This window comes from Morone saxatilis, unplaced genomic scaffold (genome assembly GCF_004916995.1).
Source record: "Morone saxatilis isolate NCDOM2014 unplaced genomic scaffold, NCSU_SB_2.0 Contig5, whole genome shotgun sequence".
NCBI classification, from domain to species: Eukaryota; Metazoa; Chordata; class Actinopteri; family Moronidae; genus Morone; species Morone saxatilis.
Genome location: NW_023340095.1, coordinates 24,382,652 through 24,394,146, shown reverse-complemented (window position 1 = coordinate 24,394,146; position 11,495 = coordinate 24,382,652). Strand labels below are relative to the sequence as shown.

Here is an 11,495-nt window from a genome sequence, read left to right as displayed (position 1 = left end):
TAATCACAATCACATATATGATTACTTGCTTGGAAAAGCCGCCAAATGAAGATATTTGAAATCAAAACATTATTGTGGCACATTAGATATACATATATATTAGAAATCAATACATTGTTTTATCATTTATGTTTTATTTATTCATTTCGGGTTTTAGCACATGTTTTTAAATTAATCTAAATTTGTGTGTTAAATTTGACAAACTGGGGTGTTTAGGGCTTCCAACCCTCTAGATCCGCCCCTGATTACTCCACTTCATCTCAAAATAATTGTCTATTATAAATCAAAATCAACTACAGATCACGTGGCTGTCGGTAAAGAGCATTCTTCCCCTCCACCAGAGGGGAAAGTTTGGAGCTGAATATCCCAAACAACCGCAGACACTGGGCTTCCCAGCCTGCGTGGTGAGAAATAAAGCTTTAAACTTTACTTTAACGCTGTCTAACGAGCCCTTTACGGTGGAATTAAAATAACTGAGAGAATTCAGCAGACTCGTAAACGCCACCAACCCTCACTCCAATCCCAATCTATTCATTTCACTTTATAGAAATTCTTTAATAAGATCTCTCACGCACAAACACACTCGGTTTGCCACATCGGTCCTTTTAGGCCTGCGTTTAATGCACACGTCTCTCTCACGCTGCTGCCAACAGTCTCACCCTACCGCACCAACATCATCATCACCGTCATTATCATATTTAATAATATTGACGAATGAGCAGAGAGAAGCGGACTGGCTCTCAGCCACCGTCTGCTTCCACTTAATCCTGATTTCGCAGCAGCAGAGCAGCCAGGTGTCCTGACGCTGATAAACAGGCTTCATTAAAAGGTGGGTAAAGGCTGTTTTTTTACGGTTTTGGTGCGGTGTTGGTGGTGATCACGCTCCTGATGTAGTGCGCGAGACTCATGCCTTAATGTGACTGTAATGTAAAGTGGTAAAGAGTCTTTAATCCTGACAGCAGAGCGCTTCTCCCCAAAGCAGGTTTTAATTAAGCCTCCGCAGCTTTCACCTCAGTCTGTTCAGTGTTTGTACCAGTAAAGTTTATGATGGTTTTCATTTGCTTTAAGTCACACACACAGATTTTGCTAAATTCTACCTGCTCTTGATCAAGAGCTCCAAAAAGCAGGCCTTGAATCTCGTTCCTGGAAAGCTGCGCGCTGCTCTGTTAGCGGACCCCGCTAGCTGAACACCCAGAGGCCAGGACTAATCCTTCCGCGGTTACTCTCACAGCAACATAGCGCTCCATACTGCTGCCAGCGTGTCTGTGCGCATTTTACGCACAGTCACGGTGTCGCAGATGTGACAAACCTGTGGCTTCATTTGAGTTGCTCAACTCGGTTGCGCATGCTCTTGTTAAAAATGTGCATGAAGGGCTCCCTTCTTGCAGTTTACTTTAAGGCCATAGATAGACCCACAGTGGTGCATGCAAATCTGAGCCTCGGTACGTCCACTGAGACACAGGAGGAAACGGCGTAAAAATCTTTCGAACGACATCAAATATTCATACACTTTGGTCAATCACAGCAATTTTGTCTCATTTTTGTTAAAGTAAATTAACATTTCTCACCCCCGTTAGTGGGTTAAACAAATACTGATGTGGCAAAAAGTGAAATAATCTCATCTGCATTTTATAAATATATAAATGATCCATGCTAATCTGGATCCAAATGCGCACAGGCCTGACCCACAGTTTGCAGCCGATATTGTGTAAAAATGACCGAACATTATTACAGTAGTTCTCTGTATTTTCAGTATTAACTCTCAAAGCAGCTGCTATATGTAGGATGTTCAGAGAAACACAGAGGGGGCCGCTCAGACAATGCGCACTGGCTGCGGCGCGCAGGACTCTGACCGCAGTGATGACCTCTTCACAGCTGCTGCTGGCCGACATGTAAACCAACATCCAGTGGGTTTAACACTGAATACTGAGGGCAGAACATTAGCTTGCTTTTTTCAATTTCTCATATACTGTGTGGAGGGTGAGGAGGGGGGGGGGCGGGTTTATCATTAACAGGCATCCCACAAACAGCGGCGCGCACTGCTGCCATTGTCTATAGGACAGACTGAGGAGATGCAGAGAGAGAAAGAGAGAAAGAGAGATCATCTCTGTCTTATTATTAGGCTACTTATTAACATGTATCAGCCGTGGACTTCAGCTTGGGCGGATTATCTGTGGGATGATACGGACGTGTGAAAGTATTAGAGGGGGGCTGATAGCTGCACGATAAGTTAGTGCTGCGTGAGGCAGAAATATCCCACTCGTGGAAAAGTATCAACAGAGCGCTCTATCTTTTTTTCTTAATGTCAAGGTCTTTCTGATAGTATTCTGGCCCCGGGAGGAAGATTTCGGTAACATATGGTTAGAAAATGACTACACTGTTTAAAAGTTAAAACAGACATTCTTTAAACATGTAAAGAGAAGAACTGAGTCTGCACAGCCCCCCCGACGTGGAGGTGTTTAAAATAGAATAGCGATTTCTGAAAAGACAAAAAAAAATTCTTATGGACACTTTTATATCACTCTCTGTGTCCTACAAGCGAGATCCGTCCCACAAAACGCTTCTATGGGTCCGCTTTTTTGGACACCCCCTCTAAACTCCCTCCTCTCTCTCTCTCTCGTCTCTCTCCTCGTCTCTCTCCTTCTCTCTCCTCTCTCTCATCTCTCCTCTCACTCTCTCTCGTCTTTTGTCTCCCTCCCATTCTCTCCTCCCTCTATCAGCTCAAGTCTTAAATGTGCGCCCGTTGGCACAGGGAAATTGAAAGTGACACACTCTGATTGGAACCTGGTCCTCTGCACCGACAAAAGGGCCCGCTATCTCTGTACCTCACACACAGCCGCGCGCCTCTTTCGGTCAGCTTTATGTCCTTTTTTTTTTTTCCGGGGTTGTCTCATGGGATGGGAGCCGCTTCCCCCGCCAGCGTCGCGTTATTTTTTTTGCTTTTCTCCCCTCTCGTCTCTTCTTTCAGAGGATGAAGCCACGAGTTTAAGAGGACAGATTTGTGCCACTGAAGCCGCGTTTTTCAGCTGAGAGGGGACAGACGCGCGACAAGAACAAGGAGACGGGGAAAGAGTGCAATCTGAAAATATCAAGTTTGTGCGCGGCTTCAGGTCGCGACAAGAAAAAGCGCTCAACGGACTGCCGGGACAAACTGTCCTCTCTCTCCTTCTCTCCCTTCTCTCTCTCTCTCTCTCTCTTCTCTCTCTCACTCTCTCCATCTCTCTCTCTCTCGTCTCCCTCCCCACAACTCCCCACACACAGACGAGCATCCTCCGGTCACCTTCCTGCGTCCTTGCGTCCACTCTCCACTCCACTCCGCCGCGTTGCGCGCAATATCGTCGCCGTTCCGCCCGCCGGCCCACACCGCCACCACCTCCTTTAAGCTAACTTTCCCTCCTTTGCGTCTCTCCGCGTCCGGCTCTCCGACGGTCCACGACAGGCCCCAGGACCAAGCGGCTGGTGATCGCGCCGTGCTATCCAGGGACAGCGAAGCACAGCCCAGCCCTGGATTCATACTCCTGATCAATGGACAGAGCCTCCTCAGGCGGGCCAGCCAGCGATTCAGACACGCCGTAAACTAGGTACAGTACTTACACACACACATCTACACACACACACCACACACACACCACACACACACACACACATCCTTGTGTTATACACTCACACACACAGGCAGCATGTGTATGATGAAAGTGGCTGTAAATTATGATGAAATAGTTATAAATGATAAATGATTTATAAAATACAAATAATAATTGATTATTATTTATGAGTGTATTACTCTATTAGTATATTAGTGTGTCAGTGACATTGATCAAACTAATACCAAACTTAATACAACTAAACATGATTATTATTATTATTGTTATTATTATTATTATTATTATTATTATTATTACCACCACTACTAGGGCACATATTATTGTTGTTAGTGCTAATGAGTCTACTAATAATAAAAGTCCATCTATCTTAAGATAATATAAGTTATTTCCATAATTATGCATTAGCAATTGGTAATTTTTCTATAGTAATGATACATTAATCTTTATTTATTATTTAGTTTTTACAAATTCATGCATATTTAATTAATGTTGCCACTTCTTGGCTCTTTGGTGTGTCTCGAAGTAAAATGTATTTACTTTACTATCAGTATCTTATTGTTTTGGTGTTTTTTTCTCTTTTTTTAACGAAATATTAATTGTATTTGAATTATTTTAAATATGCAACAAGATGCAGATGTCTCACCTATGAGTTATTAAAGAGCTCAGCCTGTGTGCATATTGCAAGTTTAATATTCCAGGTTGCGTTTTGCTCCTGTTTTTAAGCTCTTTTGGATTGGTTGGCGGGCAGTATGTTTAGATTTATTGTTCAGAATAATTTACATCAGAGAATTATATGTATGGCCTATTTATATATCTCTCTATATAGATATATATATGTAATTGGGGGTAGTTGCGTGTGTGTATGTGTGTAGATTAAAACACATAGGTAAAAAAAAAAAACTCTTTAGTAATAAAAAACAAGAAAACGTTTTAAACAACACAACATCAGTCCAGCGGTTCTGTCCGCTTTGTCACTTTTTAACTTTTTAAAAATAATAATGGCTGACCGATGACTGTGAGGTGTTACTGCTGTTACTGTTTAACACACTTTCAAACTGCATGTTCTCCAGCAAACGGGACAAACGATGAATAAAACATAGCGGGGGGACAGAGAGCTGTAGAACACGGTGCGGGTGTTTTCGGAAGCTGCAGTACAGAGGCCTTTCACCTCCGCAACACACACCCAGAGCGAAGATATAGCTTCACACAACAGGTGAAAATGTCCGGAAAACATCGAGGAATGTGGAGAGACCCTAAAGCTCGGGTCTGAGCGGGGACTGGGCTGTGTTTGGGACTGAGAGGCCTCCAGTCTGCTCTGCGTAATCAGAGGAAACTCGAGCCAAATGCGTTTGGCTCCAAATGAGAACCAGTCCTTCTGCAGGCCGTCATGTCAGGAGCAATAGTTTGTCCTGCTCTAAAAGACATCAAATCACATCCTTGTATACATTTTTGAATGAACTGTGAATTTTGAATACAAGTTTTAAAGTGTCTCACAGACAGGGCAGGCGCTGGGTGCCCGCTTTAATATATTTCTTAAAAGCGTTTTATTCCCTTATTTCTGCTCTCTACATGACAGCAGCTTCTACCTTCTGCCTTCGTCCTCTCTGACCTTTAAAGAAAGAGCAGGCTGACTCACTGCTCTCCTCTCTTGCAAACCCGCCAGCAGCAATCCAAACAGCTAATATGTTTGCAGCCTGTCAAACGCCAGCTTCCGTGCACAGAAATCTCACTTTTACGGGATTTCTCACCTGAGCAAGTAAAGCGTGGCGAGTGGAGAATTTGGATAATCAGATGAATATTTAGATACATTTTACACATATCGGCAAGTGTAATGGAATGGATATGATTAGAATAGGCCTAATAATTAATAGAAATAATAATGACGGCACCGTGAGGCGTTATCAGCCAACACTGGCCGACACTGTACCCGTTTTCTCTCTCCCACAAGACGTCCATCAGACCCCCCCAGCACTAGAAAAATAACATGCATAAATAAATAAATAAAAAAACGGATTTTTTTGGAGTCAACCGCGAGGAAAAACGAATTCGTTTCAGCTGATGTGATGGGAGGCTGCAGGTTTCTGCTGGCCCGTCTCTCTGTTTAAAGTTTACTCAGATGTTAAAGGCTGCCGGGTCGTGCGCGGGGGGGGGCGGCATGTGTAAAGAGTCATCGTATCAGAAAGAGTGGGAGACTTGTGACTATTTTCTTTGGGTTTCACTGAACTGTAGCTTTTTTCCTTCTGCCGCAAAATGGCGAGGAGAAGATTTGAGGCGCTGATGGCGATGCGCAAATTATTCATGGTCGACAATTTCATGCAGATAACGTCACGTTTTTTAGCTCGACTTTAGTTTTTTTCAGTAGCTGATATATTATTTTATTCCTTTAGTCTTTACAGGGTTGGATCTAGAGAAATATTAATGGAAAGCACATTTTACATAATAATTATATGTGGAGCACAATGTAAATTATCTATATTCACATGTGGCTTTGAGACATTAGGCTACACATTTCATAAATTCACAGGATACAGGCAAATGTGATTTTCAGGTATTCTGCAAATTAAATTTAAGTCATTGCATGTATCAGTTACATGTCACATGGTATATCCAGGGGCAGATCTAGAGAAATATTCATGGGGGGTCCAGAGGGTGTCCTGGAGACTTTAAGGGGTGGCAGAAATATCTGCTTATTTAATCACAATCACATATATGATTATTTGCTTGGAAAAGCCGAAAAATGAAGATATTTGAACATATTATTGTGGCACATTAGTAAAACACTGAATAGAAATATCTAAAGGTGGCATTAGAGATCAATGAATTCTTTTATTTCCAAATCTCCTCGTCTTCATTGAACGTAAGCCTATCACTTCATTAAAATAATTTCTGCCTGTTAACATGTTATTTTTAATTTAAATTAATCTGTTAAATTTAATTTTGTCACTAAACTGGGGCGGCCAGGCATATTTTTTTTTGACAGCAGCTGCCTCTCCTCTAGATCCACCCCTGGCTGTTAATTTCTTATTTATTGTAACTTCTTGAAGGTCAATTTCACTTTAACACAGTCTAACCAGTCTCAATTCATTCAGAGCAAGAAATCAATAACCTAACTTATGGCTGCACAATTAATTCGAATATTATTAAAACCACAATATGGAAAAATGCAATAGGCAAATTGCAGAAGCTACAATTTTGATAAAAGTGTGACAAACAGCATTATAATGAATTACTGTATTACTGCAGAGATTCCCTGACCTATAAATCTTGTTCTCCAGATTTAAGAAAACATGTGTTTCCTAAAGACCCCAACAAATGTCACATCATCTTGATTTTAATCATTTTTTTCAGTAAATATGTAAATTGTAATAAAAAATTATCATCCCCACTAATTGTAAATTATATCGCAATCACAATATCTGTCAAAATAATAGCAGTCTTTTTTTTTTACAGTACTAATTCAACTTCAAATCCTCCATTTCAGTGTTTCAGTAACTCCTCCAGTCTCACTGCCTCCCTCTGTGAACCCAGCTATCTGTTCACACGTAATATGGGTGTGTCTGCACTATTAAAGTGCAGATTAGATAGTGGAGGAGCTCTGTGGGCAGAGAGGAGCTTCTCTAATGATGCTCCTCTCTGACAGATCTCTACAATGTCTCTCATTCAGCCCTGTGCGAGTTTCATCATCAGCTAAATTCATTCAAGACCTAATGTGAGTGAGAAACCTTCGGCATGTGGACGCTGAGACCTGAGCTCCCCCCCCTTCCACAGTTCTTCCTGTTCTGGTGAGGCTGGTGGGAGCTGTGGTGGATGGGTTTGGCATCGGTCCGTATGGGATGTTACAGCACCGTGTGAGTGTTTTTTATAAAAGCTGCATCACCCGTCCTGGACTGACACTATTTGTCCAAACTCACGCCCCCATACTGTGTGTTTGCACCTCACACTCTTATTTGTCCCTGCTGTGAGTGGCTGTGTTCTGAGTCAGTGTGTGGTCCCTGGAAGTGTTAAAGCAGAGAGTCTGTGTAGCACGCTGGCTGTGGTTTGTGCGGCTTAGTGTCTGTCTGTGTGTGTGTGTGTGTGTGTGTTTAAGCACGCGTGTGCATCCTCTCGCTGCAAGGGCGAGGCTATGAACTGTTAACTCTTCAGCCCGTATTATCAAATGAGATGTTTACGAGACAGCCAAACATGTTTGCCAGGAGGCCTTCGTCTCGCCCCCTCAACCCTGGTTATTTTCCTCTCTGAGTGTGTGTGTGTGTGTGTGTGTGTGTGTGTATGTGTGTGTTTGTTTGAGCCTGTGGACCCTCTCCAGAGCTACAAAAAAAAAGAAGTTCAGTGTGTGTGTTTGTCATAAAGGTCTCTCTTCCCCTCACACCAACTCTCCCCACATCATAACGCTCTAGCAGTAACACATCTGATGGCCATAAACGGCAAATTCCACAATAATGTAACCTTCCCTAACAGCGATCATTTCTCATAAACAGCCGCATTAAAAAAAAGTTTCATGTTGTTCCCATTTTGTTTTTCAGACTCTAAAAAACAAACCCAGAGAATCAGCATTTCTGTGCCTCCTGAGCGTCTTTGTGCTCACTAATAGTGACCAAAACATCCCAGCTTCATTATGTGTGTCCCTCCCTGTGCATACATGTATGTGTGCATTCGATACGTGTGCAGGGCTTTTAATGTCACCCCACCTCCTCCCCCTCCTCCCCCGACCTCCTCCCCCTCCTCCCCCCGCCTCCTTTTATCTGTGCTGCAGAGCCAAGCATTAACCAATAGCTTGATAACCTGGCCATAAAAGTGGATCCTGAGCGGGAAGAGCAGCCGTATCTGAATATTTTCCTATAGGGTCCAGCCCCTTTGCTATCAGTGCTAATAACACCCTCATAAGTCACTCTCCCTCTTTCTCTCTCTGTGTCTGTCTGGTTTGCATGTTGAAGGCACAACCCTCCATTAAGCAGACACGTATCATAACGGTAAAAGAGATACCGGGGAGGCAGTTAGAGCAGGGGAGGCTCAGAGGAGATGTAGGTTTGGTTCTTCAGCTCTGCGGCGTTGGAGGTCAGTTTCTGTTTCTTGCTAATGCTTTGAGATCCATTGGTTTCATACATGTACAGGCTGAACATTTTATCCTGCAGTTAACTTTTCACCCACAGTAATCCCTGTTGTACTTCTTTTAAATCTCAGAGTTAGTTTCGGAGCTGCAGCGTTCACTGCTCTCTGTTTGCTGCACACTTATCACAATGGGATTACAGTGAAGACGTGTGTGTGTGTGCGTGGAGTTCTACACTGCCATTGCCACTGCCACAACCATTTTTTTTTACTGTTTACTTCCCCCTGATTTTTTTACATTTTCTGCCTGATCAGAGGACTGACATTAACACAGCAGGCTAAAAGTGTTTTTCCAAATGTGATCAAGGTAAGGTGGAAATAAAGGCACGAGAGAGAGTGATGGGAATAAAAATAAACGAAAAAATGTACGATTAGATGGTTCCTCTGCTGCAGTTCCCACTTTACACTTCTTTACACCAGTCATTACACTGTATGTCTTTTAAATGGATGGGACTACCAATCAGTGTTTGTCAGCCGTCTGATTTGTAGAGTTTAGACTGGCTTTGAATTACACGTTAGCCTCTGTTTGTGTGTGTTTACGTCTTTGAGCCGGACATATTGTTTATAGGTGTGTTTGTTGTCGTGTCCCTACTCTCCTATTTCTTTGGGTGTGTCCACATTTTTGCTCTGCAATCTTGTCTTTGGCCCTCAGTGTGTATTTGTTATGTCTAGAACGTGTAATAATGTGGAATTTGATAGTGGCTTATCATCAAAACATGAGGTCCCAGTATCAAACAACAATGTGGGACAAACAGAGCAGAGCAGGTTTCTTTCTTTATATCTGACAGATTTATAGCAGAAATGTTTAAAGCCCCCCTCCAGTCAGAAATCAGTGTTTGTTCTTGTTCCTACAGTGTGCTGTTTGAATGCTGTCTGTGCAGAGTTTCACACTAGAAGCAGGATTTGTGACATCACAAACAGTTTGGAAGTCAGTCCTGGTCCAGTATGCAACTTGTACAGTGTGATGTAGAAACTTCATAAAATATAATGTATAATAATTAGTATAAAATGTAATGTATAATATTTTCTAACACATTGAAATCTTATTTGCCATGCCTATCTTTCTAGTGTTTTTTTTTTTTTCACATCAACTTTTATTTTTTGATGTTTTACATTTTGTTATAGTTTTTTCTGTATTCATTTTTAGCCTAGCAAAACTTTATTTATTGTCGTTCATTTTTCCTTTAATATGTTGTTTCAGTTTTTATGTGAAGCACTTTGGGCTGCATGTTTGTATGAAAGATGCTATATAAATAAAGTTGAGCTGAGTTGCTGCAGCGGGCCATGGGTTTGAATCCAACCTGTGGCCCTTAGCTGCGTGTCATCACTCTCCCTCCCTGTTTCCTGTCACTCTTCAGCTGTCACTATCAATTTGACAATTAAAGGCAACAAAGGCCCCAAAAAACACATATATACACAACATTTTTTTTTAAACTTTTTTTGTGGATAAAACATATCAGAATATGAGATGGGTTTCCCACAGGAAAAAAAAACTACAAAATATCGTAAATAACCTTGAGTTCAGGATTTCTCTTCATCATGTCCAGAATGATGTAGCAGCCGATGGAGTGCCCCACCAGGACCAGGCTGGTTTCTCTGGGAACGTGTTTGCTGAGGAAGGCCAGCTTGTGTTCAATCTGCCCGTTCAGGCCGAACACGTCAGCCTCTGCTGCTGAGGAGGCATCTGTATCGAAAACTAGCCTGAGTTACTCACTGATAACAACTCCCAGTCTCTAAGTATGTTAGAACTGAATATTCCTATTTAATTAATCATGCTTTCTTTTAATGTACTGGGAATGCTGAGGTGTAGAGAACTTGAGAATAATGTGTACCTTCTACCATATCCATGGAGTCTGGTGGTACACAGTGGCCAGCGTGGCTCACGGCCCACACTGGGTGGTGGTATGCAACCATACTGTGAATCGTCTGCATGAAGGTTCTGTAGAAGCCCACTACACCTGGGTTACCTGTGTGGCAGACAGCAGGATATCAGCATTTCCCCACATAATGAAAGGCGCTATTTCACTTTCAATGCCAGGTTCTACCAAACACCTGATCATTTAACATGAAGCAAGCATGTTTCTATCATCATATTCAAACTTTCATCATACATTTCATTCTCCCTATACTATATATTTCAATATCTGTGTAAGAATAGTAGAAACAGTGACATTCAACATTAACTGCAGTTGAATGGAGATGGTTACATCAATGACAGTGTACATTTGTATCTAACTACTTGTGATATTATATAAATTCAGGCTACTGTACATTATGGCAGAGAACACGGTTGACTGGGGCCTCAGGCTGCTGTTGGGCCCCTAATGACTCCTTTTACTGTGTATGAACCAATCATACTCCCATGCTGTACTAATACTGCCCAAACCCAAGGTTTCTATGCATTCACTAGTTTGTGATTACTTCATTTAGAAATACAGTGTGCACCATGCAAGCACAGGATAAACTAAAATAATGAGGGTCTTAAATAAATACATTTTTTGACTTAGGGTTCATCTACAACAGTGATTCCCAACCAGCTGCTGTTGCCAAAAAATGTTTTAAAAATACAGTCAAGGCCGAAATTATTCCCCTGGCAAATTTTGACTTAAAGTTACTTTTATTCAACCAGCAAGTTTTTTTTTTTGACCAGAAATGACACAGGCTTCTCCCAAAAGATAATAAGACGATGTACAAGAGGCATCATTGTGGAAAAAAATATTTCTCAGCTTTTACAAGACGGTATGAATAACATTTGCACATGCCACTTTTTTTGTTTGTCTTGCC

General features: G+C 41.9%; 1 protein-coding gene across 1 annotated transcript; it reads right to left on the bottom strand.

Moving 5' to 3' along the window:
• Positions 1–8,599: 8,599 nt before the first annotated feature.
• On the bottom strand, positions 8,600–10,690 carry LOC118338658 (lipid droplet-associated hydrolase-like). The gene is made up of 3 exons (XM_035675937.1): positions 10,544–10,690; positions 10,226–10,395; positions 8,600–8,731 (listed from the first exon to the last, which is right to left on the bottom strand). The coding sequence occupies exons 1-3, from the start codon at positions 10,641–10,643 to the stop codon at positions 8,600–8,602; spliced, it is 402 nt and encodes a 133-aa protein (XP_035531830.1). The 5' UTR covers positions 10,644–10,690.
• Between the last annotated feature and the right edge of the window lie 805 nt (positions 10,691–11,495).